Genomic DNA, 26,927 nt, shown 5'->3' with positions numbered 1-26,927 from the left:
TTTCCGAATCCATCGGGTTTTCATACGCCCCTCGATTTCCGCCGCGTGCACGCCGGCCCCGATGCGCCACAATTCGATCGTGTGCGCCAAAAACCCGGGGCAATTCAGGGAAAATTGGTGCAAAACGGAAAAATTCAGGTAAATCGTTGTAAAAATGCGATTAGTAAATGACCCCCATTCTCTGTAATGCCCTTTATAGGCATCCAATTTATTTTAACCATGTAATGCTTCATTTACCCTGCGGGGGCAGTGTGGGGAATTTCAACACCTGCTGCCAGGTTCCTCTACAGATCGCTGTCTATTGGTAGACACCTTGTGATACTCCGAGCACAAAGAGGACAATTCCTAAAATTCTAAAGCCCTGGAGTAATTCAGTGCAAAGGGGAAAGGTTATTAGGTCTACGAGGAATTGGTCATTTCACGGATGAGTGAGAGCAGACCCCATTTTACACCCATTTAACACAATTTAGAATTTTTCCATCTCCCTTCTCCTTCACTTGTACCCGGCAACGTGTGGCAATGCATTGTGGGTCCGTCAGCCCCCTATAGAGTTAAATGGTGGTTGGTTTGCATTTGCCTTTTTTTTTGGAAAATAAGTTTAGTGTTAGGGATGTAATGTAAACAGATAACAGCTGCGACGTGCGGGAACAAATGGCTCGCGGGTGACTCAGCAAAAATCACAAATACTGGGAAAAAAAAAAATCTGTGAAAAAAATATACAGTTTGCCGGTTTTCTTCATTTCAGTGACAGAAAGTGGATGTAAACAATAAAAAAAAAAAAAAACCTGGTAAACAGGACGAGGCGTCTCACTCTCTATGTTATCCGGGATTGTAAATTTTCTTTGGAAATGTCCTCCTTCATAAAAAAAAAAAAAAAAAAAAAAGAGAAAAGAATCTTAATTAATTAATTAAAAAATCTTAATTCGTCTTAAATTAATACAAAAACTAGATTAGAAAACAATACAGAACTTTCATTACGAAAAAAAAATTCTAAAAGTTACTTTTATCTGCTGGAAACTAAAATATCACTTTTTTTTTGGAAATTAAGGCAAGCCGCGCCTTAAATACCCCTTTAAATGCCCGGACATTTCCGCAATTTTTCTTTCTTAATTAAAAAAAAAATGTATACTTTTTTTGAAAAATTTTAAATCCCAAATTGGAAAAAATTCTATTTTTTTTTTTTGTTAAAGAGATTGAACCATCACTGAGAACCACAGATGGGGGATGTGGGATTTGCATACAATTTACATAAATGAGTATTTCTGGCTCAATTCTTTATATTTTTCCATTAAAAGAAAAAGACTTAAAGGGTTCGTCTAAAAAATATGGCTGATTTTTTTCCCAAAACAGCTAAAAATTATGGCTGATTTTTTTCCCAAAAAAAGCTAAAAAATATGGCAGATTTTTTTCCCAGAAAAAGCTAAAAAATATGGCAGATTTTTCCCAAAACAGCGCCACACCTGACCATGGGCCGTCCCTGGTATTGCATCTAGATTCCATCTATTTCTTTACAACTGAGCTGCAACAAGTCATAGAAACAAGGAATTCAGAGACTGCGGAGACTGTGTACATTGTATCCAAGACACCGGGGGAAGGGTTAAAACACAAGGGCCCAGTGGCCTAATGGATAAGGCGTCAGCCTCCGGAGCTGAAGATTGTGGGTTCAAGTCCCATCTGGGTCGTTACTTTGTTGCATCAATGCACAACTAAATTAGTTGGGCAGATTTGTGAGGCTTTGACATCTTTGCAAAATTTACCAGGGCATTTCACAAATTTCCTAAAAGTAGCTTGCTAATTTTTAAATCCCTCCTAGCAAAAATGGGCGTGGCCTGTCTAATCATTATCCCTAAGTGGGCAAGTCCCTACTTGGACTGAAGGATCATATTGGTTCAATAATTTAGCTAAATGAATGAGTGTATCCATTGTTGCCCAATTTAGCAGGAATGTCCTTAAAGGAAATATTCCATGGATATCAGGCATGACATATAAGTTACACTAAGGCTGCATTCACACGGACGTATGGGGGAACATATATACGGACAAAGTATATACGTCGTATATACGTCCCGCATAGACGGCAATGGACGCACGGCACCGTACGGGAGCGGTAAGCGTGCAGCACGTGCGGCACCGTACCGTCCCGTAGCCGGGAGAAAGATAATACATGTCCTATCCTTCCCCGTAATACGGCGCCTTGCACCATATATTACTACGGAGAGGGGCGTATATATTACTACGGAGAAGAGCACTCACTCCCTCCTCCTCTCCCGGGCGCCGACATGTTCCCACCGTGCTACGGTATGGCGGGCACACTGTTGTGTGAATGTAGCCTTACTTTGGGCATCGCCCTGTTCCTGAGTTTTTTTTTTGCACCTCTTTTTGAGCCTTTTCAGGTGCAAATTTTTGCGTAACTTTTCCCATTGTCTTTTGCACGCATTGTCAGGACTGGAGTATTTTTTTGCAATTATTTGCTCCCTTTTATGTGCAAATCAGTGTTAAATCAGGTGCAAACATCTGGAAGCAGGAAAAATACAAAAACTCATTAGTCAACCAGGATCTGCTACATGGCGAGCTCCAACGTACTGCTGGAAAAATGCACAAAAATGTGAAATAATCTGCCCCCATTTTCTTATATTTGTTATCCCTGGCCCCATTTCTTCTAAAATCAACTTACAATTACAATTATGCTAATATGAGAATGTTTCCAGAACCTCCCATTGCTGTAGCTTCACAGGCTGTTACACTGTGCAGAAGCACTTCCCCTCTCCCCTTGAGATTACATAAGGCGGAGGGGGGAGGGGGAAACAGTATAACAGCCTGTAAAGCTACAGCACAATGGTCCTCTGATCATGTCCCCAGGAGTCCTCATTCTCATTAGCATAATTTTCCATGTTGATTTTAGAAGGAAGGAGGCCATGGATAACAAATATAAGAAGATTACCACAGTCCCGGTGCCTGGATCTATGAGTTGAATAGAAGTTATCCCAGTTTATTTCCAGTGGATACAATTTTGCCTTTGTAGTTGTTCAGTTGTAGTTACAATCTACTTCACCAATAAGTGTCCTGAGCAGTTTTACATCCAGTGACAGCAAACGGAGATCTTAAAAAACATAAGAAATTGATATAGAGACTATATAAGAAAAAAAACAGAATATTTAATTATAAAAAAAGAGTAACCAGAATTGCACTTTAAGTAAGAAAATATCCCTTTTATGCAAATGTTCATAAGCCCCACCTCTAATATCCCTTTAATTGTCCTGAAATTTTTGTTTGGGACTTTTGGTTGCCTGAGGATAGAGCAAAATTTCAGCAAGTCATGTGCAGCCCCAGCGCTTCCCTTTGTTGCCCCTTTGTTTGGATTTTTACAGAAGTTGCCTTTATTTTCCCCCTTGAAGAAAATTTCCAGGATTTTGAAATATTGGCACCATAAAGTCAGTGTAATATCCATATCTTAGCAATACTTAATCCCCCTGGCCTTCTCCTGTCCCCTCCTTATTTCTCTGCCGTAGTCATTCAATGGATTCAGGAGACTTAAAGGGGTTGTCAGGAGGTTGTAAAACATGGCTGCTATGTTGTAATAATAGCGCCACACCTGACTATGGTGTGTGGCGGTACTGCATCTCAGTTGTATAGAATGAAAGGAGCTTAGTTGAAATACTATAAACTACCCATGGTCAGGTGTGGACAACCCCTTTAAGGTGTCTTTTCCCTAAATACTGTCATCAAAATGCAACATGGTCTGATAGAGATTCTGCTTTGGGGTCAGGGAGATTCAGGTTACACCTCTGACGCCCGTTATAAGACATTATTGCTGGTGACCGCATCCTATCACTATCATATAAGGGGCCCCTTACCTTTCTGGCTGTATTACCCAAAGACCTGCTCTCCCACCAGGGGGCGCTGCAATGAGGTGGTAGTATCTATGATGTATACCCGGGTTATGATACACGTTACCTATAATTTCGTAGATCCTCTTTTCATTTCTCCAAACACGTGACCAGTCCTATACATACATCATCTTCCTCATCATCAGGGTCATGTGATCATTGCCTCATGTTATTACACGCCAGGATTTATGGGGCTGCGGACTAATCTGGTTGCATTGGTGTATTCTGAAATATGTGGAACGTAAATCCATCCAGTGTTCCCACAATGCTCTATTATCTTCTCTTTCATCTATCTAATTATTTATCTCATATCTATCCATCTCCTGCCTGCGCACTGCCTATAGCCTGCACCCGTTCTACCCCAGCAAAGGCCCCTGCCGGTACAACGCATGCCGGGATTTATCAGCCAGGGTACACCAGCTATGAAGTGAACTGAGCCTCTTACCACAGGCCGCACCACCTGCAGCAAGATGGGGGCAGCCAGGGCCGGTGTTAGGGGACAGCAAACTGGGTATTTGCTCAGGGCCCCCTGTCCTAAAGGGCCCCCTGTATTATTGTGCAGGGATAAAGGAGCCTCTTACTGACTGTATCTGCTCATAAAATTGTTTTATTTGGGGGCCCCACTTTTACTTTTGCCCAGGGCCCCACTGTGTCTAAAATCGGCCCTAGGGGGCAGCATTAGGGGGGCAGCCACCTACTACAAAACACTCCCAGATTTCAGCACGGGTGTGAGACACTGGGGCACATTTACTTACCCGGTCCTGTTGCGATCCCTGATCCGGACGGTCCGACGTGATTCACGTAGCTCGTGCGCACGAGATCCTGCATGTGTCGCTTCCCCGCTGAGATACGCCAGATTTCATCTTCTTCTTCGCGGTGCATGTAAGTGCGTGTCTTGTGACACAATTTGAATTGAAAATCCCACGCATAGTCCGAATCTGGCGGGTTGTCCAACGGCCACGCCCCCAATTTGCGTCACATGAAAGAAGTCGGCGAGATTGCCCCAGTTAGATGCGGCACAACACGGAAATCGTTGGGTAACCCGACGAAATTGCGGTCCGCGGACCCTTAGTAAATGTGCCCCACTGTATGAAGAGCCAACTTACTTAAAATTTTACCCAATATATTACTACTGGATTGGTTGGAGGTGCCGTTCTATAGCTCACATCAGGCAGTAGAGAGTTTAGGTTCACCCCAGCGTATGATAAATGTCCTCCTATCTATCTACATCCAGGGAAGAGGCCGCACTCCGGAATAAATCTATCTATCTCCTATCTATCTTATATCTCTATCTTATCTTTATGGACACACTGCAGATATTTCTTTCCCTCTTCCTAGTCTTGACTTTTCTGCCAAGTCACGAACCTTCTGTGCCTATGTATATTATAATGAAGCTGAGCTAGAGCCACACACAAACACAACAGGTAAATGTTAGATCTGCCCATGGGCACAGCAGGCACATGTCTCCTGATTAGTGAGCCCCGCACAGCCCTCTACCTCTATGGGGCACATGTGTGATGCACATTTTTTGGTTGTATTTAAGTGACTTTTTGGGTGCATTGGTGTATTTGAACAATTTTCTGTGCCTTTCTTCAGGAGCGCTGGAGGTCGCTGTGCACTAACCTAATATTTTTCCTGCTTCCAGATGTTTGTGCCTAATATAATATTGTTTTGCCTCTAAAAAGGCGCAAATAATGGAGCAAAAACTCTCCAGTCCTGACCATAAGTAGGAAAGACAGTGGTAGGAGTATGAATAAAAAGACATGAAAATTTGTGGCTAAAAATCAGCATTTGACAAAGAGCCGAGACTACAAAGACAAATAAGGTGCAGAAAAATATTCATTTGAGGTGCAAAAAGAGCCCAGGGCAGGGAGGGGGGACAGATGAATGACCCCCTATATACACAGTACTGCAGGTCCTCATCTTAGTAGGTGTAGCGGGTGTCAGGTCCAAAGCCTATGCAGGTGTCTCATATGCCGCCATATTGGATAGGTCCGTACATAATGGTATTACCGCCACGGGGAAGTTTTATCACTGGTGGACGAATGTGTGACTAAATTGTCCTGCACAGCAGCCAGAGCCCCCACTCTGCCCCCATAGTCACAGTGCCCCCAGTAGCCAGACCCCCCATTCCCCCCACAGTAGATACACTGCCCCCAAGTAGCCATAGTGCCCCCTCTAGCCAGTGACCTTACAATGCCCGCCAGTAGCCAGAGCTGCCACGCTGCTCCCCAGTAGCCAGAGCTGCCACACTGCTCCCCAGTAGCCAGAGCTGCCACACTGCTCCCCAGTAGCCAGAGCTGCCACACTGCCCCCCAGTAACCAGAGCTGCCACACTGCCCCCCAGTAGCCAGAGCTGCCACACTGCTCCCCAGTAGCCAGAGCTGCTACACTGCTCCTCAGTAGCCAGAGCTGCCACACTGCCCCCCAGTAGCCACAGTTCCCCCAGTAGCCAGAGCCCCCGCACTGCTCCCCAAGTAGCCACAGTTCCCCCAGTAGCCAGAGCCCCCGCACTGCCCCCCAGTAGCCAGAGCTGCCACACTGCTCCCCAGTAGCCAGAGCTGCCACACTGCCCCCCAGTAGCCAGAGCTGCCACACTGCTCCCCAGTAGCCAGAGCTGCCACACTGCCCCTCAGTAGCCAGGACCCCCACACTGTCCCCAAGTAGCCACAGTTCCCCCAGTAGCCAGAGCCTCCGCACTGCCCCCCAGTAGCCAGAGCTGCCACACTGCTCCCCAGTAGCCAAAGCCCCCACACTGTTCCCAAGTAGCCAGAGCCCCCACACTGTTCCCTCAGTAGCCAGAGCCCCCACACTGTCCCCAAGTAGTCACAATTCCCCCAGTAGCCAGAGCCCCCACACTGTCCCCAAGTAGCCACAGTTCCCCCAGTAGCCAGAGCCCCCACACTGTCCCCAAGTAGTCACAGTTCCCCCAGTAGCCAGAGCCCCCACACTGTCCCCAAGTAGCCACAGTTCCCCCAGTAGCCAGAGCCCCCACACTGTCCCCAAGTAGCCACAGTTCCCCCAGTGGCCAGAGCCCCCGCACTGCTCCCCAGTAGCCCTTGTCCCTCCCCTATTCCAATGTGGGGGGGGGGGGGAAACCCTCACCTTTCCTCACTCCCATGCAGCAACGCCAGCAGCCTTCTTTTTGCTTCTGTACTTCCCGCTGTATGCATCAGCTCTTAAGCCGGCACACGCAATGTGATGACTTCATCATATGTCTCGGCTTCAGAGCCGGTCTGTGCAGCAAGGAGCTCTGCTTTCAGGGAGTCCGGAAAGGTGAGTATTGGACCCTGCCTCTATGCTGTGCTGTGCAAGTGCAGCATAAAGACAAGGAAAAAAGCATGGTTCCGGTGCTGCATTTATTTACTGAACTAGGTTCAGGTGCTGTATTAATAAACTGATCTTACATGCTATACATGTATGGAAAGAGGATGTATCTATGATCTTGGGTCTGGTGCTGTATTTAACATGGTTCTGGTGTTGTATGTGTTCTACCTTCTGAATTTATATAGTTCACACAACTTTTTCAATTTATGAGTTGATAACGTTTTTAGACTGTTTCTAGCATTTTTTGCACAATAATCTGGCGCAGTTCATTGATTTGACGCTTTTTTGCGTCATTTTCTGACACACGGCAAAGTCCGGCACTTAGTGGTTTTGAGTCCCTGCGCCTTATCTGACATAGTGAGCGGCTGCTATACAGATGTTTGCACCGGATCTATCACTAATTTGCGCCTAAGAAGCCGCAAAAAGGGCACAAAATGCACCAACTCTGAGCAGCTGCACTTCCAAAAAAATTCACTTTTCATTACTAAAAACATACATTTTAGGTTCCCAAATGAAGAATTCCCTCTATGCAACATGGAAAATACTTCAGAGCAGTTTTAAAATGTAAAATCTCTCCAGTAACGACTTCATCATTGTCTATGGGATCATCTCTGGGAGTGATTATTGTCTTATTGTACAGATCTGAGAATATTATCAGTCTCCATTTCCTGTACATTATAATAAAAGACTCATATCTGTAACTTTTAGTCCCTGCAGTTACATCACAATGTGATCCGGACATTGTACAAGCAGTTACTTTTTTGTGCAAAAATGAAGCCCTGAACGTTCTGTCACCTTTTTTGAATCTTGTTCCATTATTAGTCTCAAATAAGGTTTACTTTATAGGGCGGTGAACTGCTGGAAAAAGGTGCAAAAAAATGTGCAAATACTCAAATGCGCCCAAAAAGTCACTAAAATACAACCAAAAATCATGCACTTGAACTTGTGCAGTTTTGAAATGAAACCTCTACAACAGAATTCAAGTGCAGATTGTAACGTTTAATTTGAAGGGTTGAACAAAAATATCTGATAGAAAATGTAGGAATTGTACACATTTCTTTACAAACACTCCACATTTTAGGAGCTCAAAAGTAATTGGACAAATAAACATAACCCAAACAAAATATTTTTATTTTCAATATTTTGTTGCGAATCCTTTGGAGGCAATCACTGCCTTAAGTCTGGAACCCATGGACATCACCAAACGCTGGGTTTCCTCCTTCTTAATGCTTTGCCAGGCCTTTACAGCCGCAGCCTTCAGGTCCTGCTTGTTTGTGGGTCTTTCCATCTTAAGTCTGGATTTGAGCAAGTGAAATGCAGCTCAATTGGGTTAAGATCTGGTGATTGACTTGGCCATTGCACAATGTTCCACTTTTTTGCACTCATGAACTCCTGGGTAGCTTTGGCTGTATGCTTGGGGTCATTGTCCATCTGTACTATGAAGCGCCGTCCGATCAACTTTGCAGCATTTGGCTGAATCTGGGCTGAAAGTATATCCCGGTGCACTTCAGAATTCATCCGGCTCCTCTTGTCTGCTGTTATGTCATCAATAAACACAAGTGACCCAGTGCCATTGAAAGCCATGCATGCCCATGCCTTCACGTTGCCTCCACCATGTTTTACAGAGGATGTGGTGCGCCTTGGATCATGTGCCGTTCCCTTTCTTCTCCAAACTTTTTTCTTCCCATCATTCTGGTACAGGTTGATCTTTGTCTCATCTGTCCATAGAATACTTTTCCAGAACTGAGCCGGCTTCTTGAGGTGTTTTTTGGCAAATTTAACTCTGGCCTGTCTATTTTTGGAATTGATGGTTTGCATCTAGATGTGAACCCTTTGTATTTACTTTCATGGAGTCTTCTCTTTACTGCTGACTTAGAGACAGATCCACCTACTTCACTGAGAGTGTTCTGGACTTCACTGAGAGTGTTCTGGACTTCACTGAGAGTGTTCTGGACTTCAATTGAGAGTTCCTTTGACCGCATGTTGTCTGGTCACAGCTACAGCTTCCAAATGCAAAACCACACACCTGGAATCAACCCCAGACCTTTTAACTACTTCATTGATTACAGGTTAATAAGGGAGACACCTTCAGAGTTAATTGCAGCCCTTAGAGTCCATTGTCCAATTACTTTTGGTCCCTTAAAAAAGAGGAGGCTATGCATTACAGAGCTATGATTCCTAAACCCTTTCTCCGATTTGGATGTGGAAACTCTCATATTGCAGCTGGGAGTGTGCACTTTCAGCCCATATTATATATATAATTGTATTTCTGAACATGTTTTTTGTAAACAGCTAAAATAACAAAACTTGTGTCACTGTCCAAATATTTCTGACCCTAACTGTAGATGATAGATAGATAGATAGATAGATAGATAGATAGATAGATAGGTGGAAATGTAAGTTGCTTGTTATAGGAAAGTTATGGAAAGTTGAGTGTATTGAATAGTGTATTGCAGGAGTGTGTCCACTAGATGGCAGCACTGAGGCGCAGAGGCCACATCCGGGAGCTGTCAGTGTAGTGAGTGCAGTGCAGGCAGGGACAGGGCAGAGCTCAGGACTGTCAGCGCTCAGACCCCGGGAGAGGAGCAGCCTGCACTCTGCTGCTGGAGACATGCAGGCCGAATCAGGGATTGTACCTGACTTTGAGGTTGGAGAAGACTTTCAAGAAGAGCCCAAGACCTACTACGAGCTGAAGAGCCAACCTCTGAATTACAGGTCAGTGGCATCTGGACAGCTGTGCTGCCCCCTCCCTGCCACATTGTATCTGATGGCTCCTGGAAACATTATTGTATCTCTCTGTCTTGTGTTTTGCAACATTGTATCTTGTCATCTTTCCATGTGACATGGATTCCATATTAGGAATGGTGGGAGAGAGTCTGGATTGTTCCCCTGTGCAGAGAAGTTCTGTGCTGGGATCTGCATTGTATATGGGGGGCAATGGAAATGCAGAATGTTCTGCTGTGTATGGAAGGACACATTCACTGCTTCCGTCTGGGAATTTAGGGATAATGCGGAGAAAGTCAGTCTTTGTGGGAAGGAAAAAAAGTTTGGGATATCTGGATATCTGCTGCTGCGGAACCTCTTGGACAGCAGGGGTAGTCATCTCTATTATACACTGTAACTCCATGGCTCAGCTATTCTTCAGCATTTAAAGGGGACCTGCACATATTCACCTCCGTCCACCAGGGACATATGGGGCCAGTATTAACCATTTCATTCCGTCACTACTAAAAAAAAAAAAATTCTAAAAACACTAAAAGGAATATGTAGCGACACTTTAGTAAGTTGGTGGATAAATTCGGATGTTTGGACTACTTGATCCTTTCAGGGGAGGATGGTAACATTGAGAGAGAACTAGTGGGGTTGATTATTACTATTAGCTTTGTAGGTATTGCCGCCCCTTTAATCATGCACATTCCATGAAGCCTTTAAGAGGACACCTGCAATTACTGGGGGCAGCCATATTGTGGGCAGTGCCAACCAAATAATAGCACTGAGGTATGGGGAAAGTAACTGGCATCTGATTACTTGCTACTGAATCTCCTGATGTAGCTGAGCTGAGTTTGTCATGTAACTTTCTAAGGCTGCGGTCATGTGCCGTCCTATGGAAAACCTCCGCTCAGTTCTGTCTCCGCTGCCCATGCCAGGTGCGTGCAACCTGCCCTATCCATAGAGCTGTGGCATCTACTAGTCACCGGAGGACAATAGAGATCTATATCTAGAACATGTTCCGAAGCTTTGTTGTGCCATTGTGTCCTTTGTGGGACCTTTGTGATGAGGGGACAGGGGGCAGTGACCTCACCTTTCATTTTTTTTTTTAATTGTTCTGGATTATTTGCTGGAATCAATGGAGCTTTCACACAAAGGAAACAGAAAGAAATAGGGAGAAGATCCATATCTATCTATCTATCTATCTATCTATCTATCTATCTATCCCATATCTATCTATCTATCTATCTCATATCTATCTATCTATCTCATATCTATCTATCTATCTCATATCTATCTATCTATCTCATATCTATCTATCTATCTCATATCTATCTATCTATCTCATATCTATCTATCTATCTCATATCTATCTATCTATCTCATATCTATCTATCTATCCCATATCTATCTATCAGTCTATCTGTCTGTCTGTCTATCTATCTCATATCTATCTATCTATCCCATATCTATCTATCTATCTATCTATCTATCTATCTATCTATCTATCTATCTATCTATCCCATATCTATCTATCTATCTATCTATCTATCTATCTATCTATCTATCTATCTATCTCATATCTATCTATCTCATATCTATCTATCTATCCCATATCTATCTATCTGTCTGTCTGTCTGTCTGTCTGTCTGTCTATCTATCTATCTAGAGAAAAGGAAAGTCCAAGCAGCACAGCAGTTATCCCAGGAAAACAGCAAAATCTAGTTGTGTGCAAAGCCGTAATGGGTCCGGGCAAAAAGAAGGACCCTCCAAATAACAAATGATGAAAAAGCAGCACAAAAATAGGTGAAAAAAACTGTGGTTTTAATCCATAGAAGACGACGTTTCGGCTCGTATACACGTGAGCCTTTCTCAACTTGAGAAAGGCTCACGTGTATACGAGCCGAAACGTTGTCTTCTATGGATTAAAACCACAGTTTTTTTCACCTATTTTTGTGCTGCTTTTTCATCATTTATCTATCTATCTATCTCATATCTATCTCATATCTATCTCATATCTATCTCATATCTATCTCATATCTATCTCATATCTATCTATCTATCTATCTCATAGCTATCTCCTATCTATCTATCTATCTCATATCTATCTATCTATCTCATATCTATCTATCTATCTCATATCTATCTATCTATCTATCTATCTATCTATCTATCTCATATCTATCTATCTATCTATCTCATATCTATCTATCTATCTCCTATCTATCTATCTATCTATCTATCTATCTATCTATCTATCTCATATCTATCTATCCCATATCTATCTCATATCTATCTCATATCTATCTCATATCTATCTCATATCTATCTCATATCTATCTCATATCTCTCTATCTATCTATCTATCTATCTCATATCTATCATCTATCTATCTATCTATCTATCTATCTATCTATCTATCTATCTAATATCATCTCAAATCTATGTCTATATATATTTATATTATACCTATGGGACAGATTTATCTCAGTCTGATGCATGTTTTTAGACTTTTTGGCGCATTGGGTTATTTGCTCCCAATATGAATGAGCGGCAGGTTGGGCACTGTCTTTCCATCCATCTGTGATGGACAGGGCATTCAGGGAGGATGTGACCCTCATTCATGTGATCAGCAGTAGGACCCCCATTGATAAGTAAGTGATGAACTGTAACTATTAAACCTTTTGCAACTCCTTTAAAGCATTTAACTTGCACTGACACATTGTCACAAACCCTCAGAGTGATTTTTTGCAGTTGAATGATAATCACGTAGCATCGTCCGGACTGGATCAAGTTGTATAAAACTCTCAAATATGAGCAGAATTAGGTCAGAACTTAAGGGACAGCTACCACCAGGATGAAGGATTGCAAACCAAGCACACTGACATACAGGTGTGGGCCCCCTCTGGCAGGAGCTGCTCTTCTTTTAGCTTCTTAGCAGGCCCGGCGCCAACACCCGGCTAGCGGGACATTATGCAAATGAGCCTGAGATGTTCCATAGATGAAGCCTGGAGCCCTTTTGTAAAAACAAGAGCTTAAGAAGCTCCAAGAAGATCAGATCCTGCAAGACGGGGCACGCACCAGTATGTCAGTGTGCTTGGTTTACAATCCTTCATCCTGGTGGTAGATGTCCTTTAAAGGCGTTCTCCAGTACGAATCCTATGCTAAGGATAAATGTCCAATATTGATATTCTGGAATATCCCTTTAAGAATGTTATCTGTATGCAAGTCTTTCTGTCATTCAGGAAAGTGAGATAACGGGATGTGAGGTATGGAGGTCCGAGAGGTTGTGCCCCCTACTGACCATCTAGAGATTGATGGATGTAGATACATAAAGGCCTCTACATTGTGGGACTAATGCCCTCCACATGACAAAACCAAATTAGATTTTCCATTATAGTGATGTAACTTATTAGATCTTACTGAGCGGGTTGTTTTGTTGTTTTTGTTTTTTTTTTTTATAAATAAAGCTATTCAAAGGGAGCATTTTTACATGTAATAATAATAATTATTATTATTATTATAATAGTCATATTTATATAGCGCCATCATATTCTGTAGGGCTGTACATGTACAATACAGTATAACACTGTTCACCCTACAATACAATGAATATAATACCAGGGCTGCAGTGTAGACTGACACACAGCACTAAGAAATAATCCACAGGGAAGAAATGGAGATTTATAGATTTATAGTCCTTTCAGGGGCAGTGAAAAGCTTGGTGAATAACCCACATACAATATTACAGTAATACCGCAACAATGTATTACCAGGAAATCACTTTCAGTATCAGTGAGTGAGTCACAGAGAGGTAACGTGGTAATATGGGCGCTGTATACCCCAGGGGGTCCAACAAGAGAGATCCAAGTCTGGGAGAGTCCTTCACAGGGCGATAGGTAAAATGGGGGTGGCGTTTTTGTGAGCTCTTGCTTGTATAAAAGGGGCACTAAATAAATTTAGATGCGGTATTAGACTCCAGATCTGACCCTTATATTAATATTAGACCCAGACCCTTATATTGTTATTAGACCCCAGACCCTTATATTAATATTAGACCCAGACCCTTATATTGATATTAGACCCCAGACCCTTATATTGATATTAGACCTCACACCAGATCCCTATACAGGCGGTCCCCTTCTTAAGAGCACCCGACTTACAGACAACCCCTAGTTACAACCGCACCCCTGGCAAATGGTAATTTACTGTACTTTAACCATAGACTACAATAAACAGCTGGAACCTATCTTGTACATAACCCAGGGACTGTCTGTATTAATAAATTGACACCAGACGCTTACAATAATATTAGACTGCAGACCAGAACCTTATATTAATATTAGACCCCAGACCCTTATGTTAATATTATACCCAACAGACCTGTATATTAAAATTAGAACCCTATCTATATATTAATATTAGACCACAGACCAGACCCTTGTATTATAGTAATATTTGACCTGAAAGCTCTATACAGGCAGTCCCCGGGTTACACACAAGATAGGGTCTGTAGGTTTGTTCTTAAGTATAATATGTATGTAAGTCGGAACTGTATACTTTATAATTGTAGCTCCAGACAAATGTTTTTTGGTCTCTGTGACAATTGGATTTTAAAAATGTTGGGTTGTCATAAGAACCAGGAATAACACTTAAGCTTCATTACAGACGCCTGTGATAACTGTTACAGCTGATTATTGTAGCCTAGGGCTAAAGTACAATAAATTACCAACATCCAGTGGTCCGTTTGTAACTAGGGGTCGTCTGTAAGCCGGGTGTTCTTAAGTAGGGGACCGCCTGTATTAAAGGAAATCTTGCATCGAAGTCCATCCTGATAAACCACCGTGACTGTGATAATCTTCTTATATCTGTCATGGTGCCTGGGTCTAGACTAGGAGTAAGTGTCCCTGGGATATTAGATAGTAGACTGATATATATGAGGCATATAGATAGATAGAGGCTAAGTGCACCAGTGTATGTTGATGTCCTCGCCATCGCCCCAGATCTACCAAATCCCGGTGTGTGGCAGTGCTGCGCCGCCAGGGCACTTCTATGCCAGGTCTGACCTGAACATGCGCAGGCTCTAGGCAGTGCACAGGTGCGGATCGTTCTTGCGCACTGCATGGCACCGCCCCCTCCCGTAGAGGGTGGAGTGTAACAAAATCACGGCTTGTACAAATGTTTTCAGGCACACAAGGGGGGGGGGGGGGATGATCCTATTTCCCCCAGAGCTCTTTTTGCGCCTGTTGTGAGTCTATTTTTGCACCTTATTTGTCTTTGTCGTTTTGGCTCTTTGTCCAATGTAGTTTTTTGCGCTTTATTAGGCGCAATTTTTTTAAAAAAAAGGAGCAATTTGTTGCGCAAATCACACCATTGCCTTTCCTAAGCCCGGTCAGGACTGGCGTGTTATTGTGCAATTATTTGCCCCCATATAGGCACAAAAGTATAATAAATCGGGTGCAAATATCTGTGAAGAGGCGCAATGTAATTACAATAAGGCGCAGAAACACACAGCGAATTGAGGCGTCACATTCCAAAAAAAGCGCGAAATAGGCACAAAATGGCCATTACGCAGCAAAAAGTTGCAAACACATCGACGGCAAGGATAGATAGATTTGCGCCTAAAAAGTAGCAAAATGCACCTACTCTGAGCAGCTGCACTTCAAAAAAAACTTCACTTTTCATTACTAAAAACATAGGTTTTCGCTTCCCAAATGAAAAATTATGTCTATGCAACATAAAAAATCCTTCAGAGCAGTTTTTATAATGTAATATTTCTCCAGTAACGACTTCATCATTGTCTATGGCAGTGATGGCGAACCTTTCAGAGATCGAGTGCCCAAAATGAGACCCAAAAACCACTAGCTTTTCCCAAAGTGCCAACATGGCAATTTAGGCAGTAACAAACTTATTGCTACCAGAATCTTTGAGCTCCAATCTGATCCTGTCCACACCTTTTCACTCCTCGGACAGGACCAAGCAGCACAGGATGGGTCACTTTAAAATAGCAGGGCACTACTTGGACTGCCTGAGACTGCAGGAAGATGCCATGTCTGGCAAACTCTGTGCCTGGGAGATAGGCCGTGTGCCCACAGAGAGGTCTCCAAGTGCCATCTCTGGCACCAGTGCCATAGGTTGGCCACCACTGGTCTATGGGATCATCTCTGGGAGTGATTATTGTCTTATTGTACAGATCTGAGAATATTATCAGTCTCCGTTTCATGTAAATTATAATAAAAAAGGAAAAGACTCATTTCAGCAAGAATTTTTATTTTTTCCCCATCTCTGTAACTTTTATTCCCTGCAGTTACATCACAATGTGGTCCGGACACTGTACAAGCTGAGACTTTATGTGCAGAGATGAAGCCCTGAATGTTCTGTCACATTTTCTCATTCTCGTTCCATAATAAGTCACAAATGAGATTTACTTTGTAGGGTAAAAATTAGAGACAAATTTGACGCAAAATTAGGCGCAAATGAATCGGACATACGACAATTCAAAAACGCATTTACTAAGGCAGAACTAGATCCATCATAAATCACAGCCAAAAAAAGGAACAAACCAGGCGCAAAAATGGGCGAAGCTGAGACCCCCCATAGTCTTTTACTGCTGTTACACATTAAAGAGGACCTGTCACCCATAATTTCGGCACTAGTAGCTGATTACTAAAGCTTAAACAAACGCTGCAGTGTTAGAAGGATAGCATTACCGGAAACCTCCGGTAACGCTATCTGACACTGCGGTGGAGTACAATGCCGCCCCCTTGCCGCTCGCTCCATAGGCCGGCAGTGATTGCCGCCCATCATGCGGCAGTCACTGCCCCGAACCGCGCCCCAACCCCGCCCCCTCATGAATACGTCGGACAGCTTTGCGATCGGTCTGACGATTACATTGTACCCCGCCGTAGTATTAGATAGCATTACCGGAGGTTTGCTCAAGTACTAGGAGCTGCTTACTTTAGTAACATCTCCTAGTGCCGAAATTATGGGTGACAGGTCCTCTTTAAGATCTGAAAAAATAAATGATATTACTCTCTGAGCTTCTTCTTCCCATGTATTGGGTCGTGTAATAATTTGGTTCTGTTCAGTGATTTTGGGTCTTTGTGCTGCGCTCATGGATGGTCATTCCTAGAACAACGTTACACAAAGACACAAAGAAGTAAAAAAAAAAAAAAAAAAAAAAAGCAGAAACAGATGGAATGGATGAGTTTTGCAATATCGGGTCTGGTGGCCACATCTGGATCAGCAGTCAGCACTGTGTGCACATAGTCCCTTCCCCTCGTATGGAGCGCTGCACGGGAAGGTGAAAAAGTGGACACTCTGCAAACCTATTTATAGGAGCGACGTGGTGGAGTGCAGCGAAAACCTGCAGCGGGCGAGAGATTAATCACATCAGGGATGAGGGTTTTGGGGGCAGGAAAATTGGCATAAGTAAAAAGAAAAGAGAAAGAAACTAAAACTAGAGTAAAGAGCTGCACTAGTCCTGGTGCTACACAGGGGGCGCCATAGGGCGGCACAGTGGTTGAGTGGGTAGCACTTCTGTCTTGTAGCACTGGGGTCCTGGGTTCGAATCACACCCAGGGTCAACATCTGCAAAGAGTTTGTATGTTCTCTCCGTGTTTGCGTGGGTTTCCTCCGGGTCCTCCTGTTTCCTCCCACACTCCAAAACATACTGTTAGATTGCGAGCCCCATGGGGACAGGCACCAATTTGACATGATTTGTGCAGCGCTGCGTAATCGGTGTGCGCCATATAAATAAAGAATTATTATTATGGCAGGGACCGCATACAAGATTAGGATTCATGACCTCTCCAAAACAAGGTCATGGCAGCCCCTACCAGTGTGGACTTTCCTTCTCTACTGGTCCTATTAGCCTATTATCTAGGGGTCTAATTCTTAGTTAGGGGTCTGGGGTCTGATATAAATATAGACATCTGGGCTGAAGTTTGACATTTATTTAGAGTTGTGGTTTTGGGTTCTGGTATTGAAATACGGGTCTGGTTTGGGGACTGATAGTAATTTAGGGGTCCATTTGATATATGTGATAAATGAAATGAATATATGGGTTTGGTCTGGGGTTTGATATTAATAGAAGGGTCTGGGGTCTGATTTCTGTCTCATATACCAAAAAGTGCCTTTGCACCTATCTTTTCTCCAAAAACCGCATTTTATATATATATTTCTTGGGGCACATTTGGTGTAGAAGTGCGCCATAGCCTTCGCCTGACCGGGCACAGACTATAGGCAGTGTGCAGGTGCTGGGCAGGAAGTGCCAAGCCATCACATTGCTCTGCAGAACCTGCCCCTTTCGCCCCTCCCTGCCCATTTGGCCAGGAATTGCACCGATTTTACGTCTTGTATGCCAAAAAGGCCTGATAAATGTGCCCCCTTATTCGTTATTCATGGACCAATGGCCACATGCTGGTCGGCCGACTGTGTTCGTTATGTCTCCTCCAAGAGAATTAAAGGGGTTATCCTAGGTATTATTGTTAAAAATCTGATTACTGGGGGTCAACTTTTGGAACTGCAAGTCAAGCATGTGTCCTACTGCTCCATTAGATACTATGGTCACGCGGGGAAATCCTGAGCACATCGCTCTGATACCTCCAGCACTTCCATTCCCTGTCTATGAGAGTGACAGAGATACCTGAGGGCTGTGCTAGGCAATTTCCGGCACTACCATAGTACTGTGCAACAGGACACGTGCCCGACCATCATTTAGTGAAGACAGGATTCTTGTTATTGAATGAGATTGTTATCCCCTATCCTATGGAATCCTTGGAAACCTTTTGGGAATGGGACAGGGGTGATAAAAAAAAAGAAAGGGTACCTACCTTTCTCCGGCTCCACTGGAGAGACAGATATTTGTCACTGATATGGACATCACTTGTGACATAAGAGAAATCAACGCTCTGTGGTCCAAGGGGACATTTGATTGGCCAAAGCAGGTCCTCTGACCCCTGACCCCCGGTCCTTCCATCTTATCCATCAGATAACGGGAACAGACGGAATCAGGAGTCGGAGATCCTTTTTTTGCCCACTGGGGGGGTCCAGGTTTTTTTCCAGGATTCCTAATTGCTACACCCTATCCCCGATCCTGATGTCCTCTCGGGACCGTATACTGTAGGGTTTGGTGGAGCAGGGGACCCTTGAGGGCGTCCACATCCGCCAAGATCTAATTAGTCCATTCATCTTGTAACATGATTCATATGAAGCAGATTACTTTGGCTTCTAACTGGTTTTCATGCTCTGCTGAATGCTCTGCCTTGTCCGCGCGCTGCCATGTAAGGGATTTACCCCATGGCGGCTCCGCTCTGCACTTTAGTTAATGTTTACAATGGACGAGAGATGGAAAGATCCTTTATTTAGAATTCATCACAAGGTTCCAGTTACGAGCAGCGCAACGAAAGAGGAAATGGGTCTAAGGAGAAAGGCGCCGGCTCCTGACACGTCACAGCTCAGGGATGGACCATGCTACAGCGCCGCAGTACACCTGCTCTCCTGTGTGGGGCGCTAATGGGTCATTTCCCCAAGTGATTTACTTGGGGAATAATCTTAAAAAAATCATGGTCCTCCCATGGAGCCCTGTACCTGTGTGACATCACATGACCAGGGATATAACGAGTCATGCACCTGTGTGACATCACATGACCAGGGATATAACGAGTCATGCACCTGTGTGACATCACATGACCAGGGATATAACGAGTCATGCACCTGTGTGACATCACATGACCAGGGATATAACGAGTCATGCACCTGTGTGACATCACATGACCAGGGATATAACGATCCCTGCAGCTGTGTGACATCACATGACCAGGGATATCACGATCCCTGCAGCTGTGTGACATCACATGACCAGGGATATAATAAGCTGTGCACCTGTGTGCCATCACATGACGAGGGATATAACGAGCTGTGCACCTGTGTGACATCACATGACCAGGGATATAACGAGCCATGCACCTGTGTGACATCACATGACCAGGGATATAACAAGCCCTGTACCTACGTGACATCACATGACCAGGGATTAAAGAGCCGTGCGCCTGTGTGACATCACATGACCAGGGATATAATGAGCCCTGTACCTATGCGACATCACGTGACCAGGTATATAACGAGCCGTGCGCCTGTGTGACATCACATGACCAGGGATATAATGTGCAGTGCACCTGTGTGACATCACATCGAGCTGTGCACCTGTGTGACATCACATGACCAGGAATATATAACGAGCTGTGCACCTGTGTGACATCACATGACCATTGTGGCTTCACTTGACCACAGGAAGTAAACAATAAAGCTTGACAGCAAGCAGAGATCTAGAAAGCCGTGAGGAATTGATACAGAAAGTACATTGGTAAATTGTATAACTTTTCATTAAACAAACAAATGGACCATCCCTTTAAGTGTAGCCATAACAGAAAGCTTTATCCTTCGATCTCTTGCATCTTATAACTGCCGCGCTCTTCCTCGGTGGCCATAACTGATCAGGCAGCGCTCCAGTATAATCTCCATGACTCACAGACCCTCACATCATCTTCCGTATCTCTCTCTTGGCATCTTAGATAACACTGGATACACAAATAATTCTGTGTTGGGTAGAAACCCCAGAAAGACAAAGAAGAAATCATATACTGTGTCATTATGGGAAATAGGACAGGGCACCCCCTGCTGGTTCATTGTCTTATCCATATAAAATACCTACTGTAACTCCTACTGTTCTGTAAAGGGCTGTCTCAATATTTGCACTGATCACTTACCCACAGTCTGACCCCTTTACAACACTGGAAAACCCCTTTAAAATGTATACCCACTTCAAAGTGTTTATCCAGGAACAATGATTGATGTATAGTCCTATAGATGGGGGACTTACAGCTGCCCCCCCCCCCCCACATGTAAAAGCAGGTCAGTCCAACATAAACACAGGGCATGGAAATGGAAGAAAATGGTGCCATGCTCTGTGTAGTGGCCAGAAGATGTAACTGCAGCTCTCATTCACTTCTATGGCAGTGTCCAAACTTACAACTTGCAGCCACTACACAGTGGATGGCGCCGTCTAGTACAACAACTTGTCCCCCACAGTAGTCCCCCCCCCCCTTTCATTTTGTCTTTTTGATAAGCCATCAATAGTAATTAATGGAAACCCCCTTTAAGGATTAGAAAATGTGATGTGCACAGCAAATACAAGTCATCCACCCAGATCTATAAAGTTTTCCGGAACGTACAGATAACACTCACGAGACGCTGCGATGTGGGAGGAAATATTACATAAGTCACCTGTGGATGTAATGGCGGGGGAGGATGTGACCTTTGGCCTCTCCCTGTACATTACCTCATCTTACTGTATCTACAGTCTTATCAACCAGGTGGAAACACATCCACCATAAAACAGCGGATCACCTGACTCCACACCTGGGAAGATTCCGACGGAACAATAACGCATCGTATCGCATTCCAGGGGTGTGATGACATCATGGCAGACAGGTGACCTTTAACAGGACACTCCCACCTCTCACTTACAGGTCCTTCCTGTGTTACTTCATCCTGTCTTATAAATAGATCGGTGTATTTATAGCATTGGTTCACATTTCATAATCCTTGATGTAACATTAGGCAATCGCTAGTATAGCAATTCCCTAAATGTTCCTTTCTTTATGATTGCTGGTGATCTGAGCAATTGAGCAGGTGATTGCTTCAGCAATTGTCTTCTGTTCAATGTCTGCGTATAAGTACTCAAACAGCTATCGAATGGAATGACGGATGTGCAGTGAAGACTGACGTACACTCAGCCATTGAGACACGGTTTTTCCGAATCCGACAGGTTTTCCCCGATTTCTGTCGCATGAAAGCCAGCACCGATACGTCACAATTTGATCGCGTGCGCCAAAATCCCGGGGCAATTCGGCGCAAATCGGAAATATTCGTGAAACCCGACAAAAAATTTGCGATTCGAACCCTTAGTAAATGAGCCCCATTGTTCCTGCAGTGTCCACTACAGGGGATATGTGGTATTACACCAAATCCATCAGTGCGGGATTGGTCTCTCCAGTTTCACTAATATAGGGGATCCTAAGCAAGAGACCACCTCTACAACACTCACAGCGGGCGAGACGTCATCAGTGAGCGACAATGATTTACCATGAAGTGAAAACTCAGCCCACAACAAAATGGCGCTAACGCTTTTTTTTCACCAATTTCACTGCATTTTTAAATATTTTTCCTGTTTTTGCTGAAGATAACAGTGTGCCAGTGGTATACTGTTACAGATCTATAGAAAGTCTCCATATAAGGCAAAGCATTAGTATTCCAGTAAATGGTAGTAGAAATCAGAACCCCTAGGGTTAAAGTAACCTAGGGGGTTTAAAAGAACCTAAAAGTTAAAGCTGCAGAACTTTATGGAGCTACATAAATAAAGATTATTATTATTATTATTACTACTATTAAATTAACAAATAAAATCATATAAAATAAAAAAAAATATAAAATCAAATAAAAACATGTCACTTTTTGGCCATTTCGAAAAACATAGACATTTTTATCAACTTTTGGATTGCTTTTCCCAATACACGGCCCGGGATAATAAATCCCATCACTAAGAAGTACAATTTGTTATGCAGAAAACAAGCCCTCGCACAACACTGTGGGGCTTATTTACTAAGGGTCCGCGGATCGCATTTCCGTCGGAGTTCCCGGCATTTTCGTGGGACAGGTATTTAGAAGGGGATTTTGTAGCACGCTGTCGGATTTTGGCGCAATTGCACCGGCTTTTATGCAACAGAAATCAGGGATTTGGACTGAGCTGTACTTTAAAATTGTGTCGCAATCCAATGCACTTACATGCACCGGGAAGAAGAAGGTGAACTCCAGTGGACCTGAGCGGGGAAGCGTCACATGCAGGATATCGGGCGCACGATCTTAGTAAATCACGGCACGGTGCATGTGGAAAACTAAAAAAAGAACGTTTTTAGAGATTTTTTAATTCATTAAGGGGTTAAACTTTTTTAACTATTTGGAACGTTTTTTTTCCTTCCCGTAAACAGAACAAAAAAACAAAAACAAGCTTTAATTAGAGAACCCCCCCCCCCCCCCCCCCAACTAATTCATGATGGACTTACAAAGCGGCTGCTGTGAGCGGGTACCAGGCAGCGCGGGGAAGCTGCACACAGTCTGTTGGGGTGAAGTGTAAAGCCAAGTATCTTTCGCGGTCTATTAGAAAGCCATAAATTATCATCTCTGTCCTTTACAGACGCAGATTATCTCCCTAATTGCTATTCATCGAGGGCTGAGAAGACACGTCCCGGATTGGATGGGAAGCTATAAAAATGTAGAATAAGATGTTTCTCGGCTGAAGTTGCCCCTTTTGCCCCCTGATAGGGTAGATATAGCGCTGGGTACTGCCTCTTTAAGATCCCCCCCCCGCACTTCTGATTTCTTACCTCTTTCTATGTTTATTCATCACCATCTTGTTTATTTGAGAAGACAAGTGCACACATGGTAATAATATTTCATTTCGGGATGTTTGTGGCAGATTTTTTTTTCTTTTTGGGCTGTGAAATATGTTCTGTGGTGCTAGATGTTGTTTCTAAATAAAGATGTTCGAGACAAACACCAGAAAGTTTTAGACCCGGGGACAGATTCCAAATCAGTGAAGAATTCCTATTGTAGTAACCAAGGGGGAGACGGTGGCCCTAAAAATTATGCAAAAGTGGCCCCATGTGGCAGCCCCGTTGTTAGCCTTATAGGTGGCCACTATAATTGTATATACAGCTATAAGATGTATAGAGAGCCCTCCTTTTCCATGAAGCAACTGTCCTCCAGCATTGGACGCAGGTGCTCCATAATTAGATGCAGGTCCTCCAGCATTGGAAGCAGGTGCTCCAGCATTGGACGCAGGACCTCCATAATTGGATGCAAGTGCTCCAGCATTGGACGCAGGTCCTCCATAATTGGATGCAGGTGCTCCAGCATTGGATGCAGGTCCTCCAGCATTGGACGCAGGTGCTCCAGCATTGGACGCAGGTGCTCCAGCATTGGATGCAGGTGCTCCAGCATTGGATGCAGGTCCTCCAGCATTGGAAGCAGGTCCTCCAGCATTGGACGCAGGTGCTCCAGCATTGGACGCAGGTGCTCCAGCATTGGATGCAGGTGCTCCAGCATTGGAAGCAGGTGCTCCAGCATTGGACGCAGGTGCTCCAGCATTGGACGCAGGTGCTCCAGCATTGGACGCAGGTGCTCCAGCATTGGACGCAGGTGCTCCAGCATTGGACGCAGGTGCTCCAGCATTGGACGCAGGTGCTCCAGCATTGGACGCAGGTGCTCCAGCATTGGATGCAGGTGCTCCAGCATTGGATGCAGGTGCTCCAGCATTGGATGCAGGTCCTCCAGCATTGGGTGCAGGTCCTCCAGCATTGGGTGCAGGTCCTCCAGCATTGGGTGCAGGTCCTCCAGCATTGGGTGCAGGTCCTCTAGCATACGATGCAGGTCCTCTAGAACAGGGTGCAGGTCCTCTAGAACAGGGTGCAGGTCCTCTTGTTTAAGATACACGTCCTGCCATTTAAGATGCAGCTCCTCTGGTGTAAGAAGTAGGTCCTTAATCACAGGGTGCAGGTCCTCCAGTAAAAGATGCAGGTCCTGGAATGCAGGATGCAGGTCCTCTTGTTTAAGATGCAAGTCTTCTAGTTTTTGGCCCTCCCGATTTAAGATTCAGGTCCTCCCATTTAACATTCAAGTCAGTGGGGCACATTTACTTACCCAGCTCATTCGCAATCCAGCGGCGCGTTCTCTGCACAGGATTCGGGTCCGGCCGGGATTTATGAAGGTAGTTCCTCCGCCGTCCACCAGGTGGCGCTGCTGCGCTGAAAAGCATCTGAACGTGCCGGAATACACCAGCTCGGACCAAGTGAAGGTAAGCGTTTCCCAAGCGACACATTTTCGGTTTTTAAATGCGGCGGTTTTTCCGAATACGTCGGGTTTTCGTTCGGCCACGCCCCCCAATTTCCGTCGCGCGCGTGCCGATGCGCCACAATCCGATCGCGTGCGCCACAATCCCGGGGCAATTCGGGTACAATCGGCGCAAATCGGAAATATTCGGGTAACGCGTCGGGAAAACGCGAATCGGGCCCTTAGTAAATGACCCCCAGTGAGTTTAAGATTCAGATTCTCTTGTTTAAGATGCAGGTTCTCCGTTTAAGATGCAGGTTCTCCTGTTTGAGAATCAAGTCAGCGTGTTTAAGATTCAGGTCCTCTTGTTTAAGATGCATCTCCTTCTATGTAGGAAGCAGGTCCTGTACCACAGGGTGCAGGTTCTCCAGTGCAGGGTTGAGGTCCTCCAGCTCAGGGTGCAGGTCCTCCAGCTAGATGTAGCTAAGGAACTCAATGCAGACTGTCTTATTATTGAGTTCAGTGTATACAGGGTCTGCATTGCTCCCTCTAGTGGTGACAGTTGGCCGACTGAATTGTTATACACTAAAATTAAGTTGCGGCACATGTATAATGTAAGGCATCTGTAATCGGCTTCACCATCTTCATGTGTGGGACGTTGTGGGGCATATAGGAGCGCAGTGTAGTGTAGGATATTAGAAGCCATTCATCATATGTAAAGTATGTCAGAGAGAACAATGGATGTGTCTGTGCTCAGCCAGAGATTACTGATCTATTGTGTCTGCTGGAGGCTGCATTTTATGTAATCTCTACCCAGGCCCTTTTATATTTTACTATATGAGCCAGAACCCCTGGCTTCTATATATCCTAATATATGAGTCTGTCCCTGGCCTCTATATATCCTAATATATGAGTCTGTCGCTGGTCTCTATATATCCTAATATATGAGTCTGTCGCTGGTCTCTATATATCCTAATATATGAGTCTGTCCCTGGCCTCTATATATCCTAATATATGAGTCTGTCGCTGGTCTCTATATATCCTAATATATGAGTCTGTCCCTGGTCTCTATATATCCTAATATATGAGTCTGTCCCTGGTCTCTATATATCCTAATATATGAGTCTGTCCCTGGTCTCTATATATCCTAATATATGAGTCTGTCGCTGGTCTCTATATATCCTAATATATGAGTCTGTCGCTGGTCTCTATATATCCTAATATATGAGTCTGTCCCTGGTCTCTATATATCCTAATATATGAGTCTGTCGCTGGTCTCTATATATCCTAATATATGAGTCTGTCGCTGGTCTCTATATATCCTAATATATGAGTTGGTCCCTGGTCTCTATATATCCTAATATATGAGTCTGTCCCTGGTCTCTATATATCCTAATATATGAGTCTGTCGCTGGTCTCTATATATCCTAATATATGAGTCTGTCCCTGGTCTTTATATATCCTAATATATGAGTCTGTTGCTGGTCTCTATATATCCTAATATATGAGTCTGTCCCTGGTCTCTATATATCCTAATATCTGAGTCTGTCCCTGGTCTCTATATATCCTAATATATGAGTCTGTCGCTGGTCTCTATATATCCTAATATATGAGTCTGTCCCTGGTCTTTATATATCCTAATATATGAGTCTGTCGCTGGTCTCTATATATCCTAATATATGAGTCTGTCGCTGGTCTCTATATATCCTAATATATGAGTCTGTCGCTGGTCTCTATATATCCTAATATATGAGTCTGTCCCTGGTCTCTATATATCCTAATATCTGAGTCTGTCCCTGGTCTCTATATATCCTAATATATGAGTCTGTCCCTGGTCTCTGTATATCCTAATATATGAGTCTGTCGCTGGTCTCTATATATCCTAATATATGAGTCTGTCGCTGGTCTCTATATATCCTAATATATGAGTCTGTCGCTGGTCTCTATATATCCTAATATATGAGTCTGTCGCTGGTCTCTATATATCCTAATATATGAGTCTGTCGCTGGTCTCTATATATCCTAATATATGAGTCTGTCGCTGGTCTCTATATATCCTAATATATGAGTCTGTCGCTGGTCTCTATATATCCTAATATATGAGTCTGTCGCTGG

At 44.0% G+C, this 26,927-nt stretch overlaps 1 protein-coding gene and 1 non-coding gene across 12 annotated transcripts in view; both read left to right on the top strand.

The window, feature by feature from the left end:
* The first annotated feature begins 1,609 nt into the window (after positions 1-1,609).
* TRNAR-CCG (transfer RNA arginine (anticodon CCG)) lies at positions 1,610-1,682 on the top strand. The gene has a single exon. It is a non-coding gene; the product is annotated as a tRNA-Arg (tRNA).
* An 8,038-nt stretch (positions 1,683-9,720) lies between these two features.
* MITF (melanocyte inducing transcription factor) overlaps positions 9,721-26,927 on the top strand; it is a 178,537-nt gene continuing 161,330 nt past the window's right edge. For 7 of the 11 annotated variants that reach the window (XM_072128675.1, XM_072128682.1, XM_072128674.1 and 4 more), the window contains exon 1: positions 9,722-9,929. In XM_072128675.1, the coding sequence (XP_071984776.1) occupies positions 9,826-9,929 (104 nt within the window). In that variant the 5' untranslated portion in view covers positions 9,722-9,825. Of the gene's footprint in view, positions 9,930-26,927 lie in introns of all 11 variants that reach the window. The other 4 variants (XM_072128673.1, XM_072128670.1, XM_072128683.1 and 1 more) reach the window with 2 other exon arrangements.

Source organism: Engystomops pustulosus, chromosome 10, assembly GCF_040894005.1.
Source record: "Engystomops pustulosus chromosome 10, aEngPut4.maternal, whole genome shotgun sequence".
Lineage (NCBI taxonomy): Eukaryota > Metazoa > Chordata > Amphibia > Anura > Leptodactylidae > Engystomops > Engystomops pustulosus.
The sequence above is the reverse complement of the archived record's forward strand: the minus strand, read 5'-3'. Positions and strand labels throughout refer to the sequence as shown.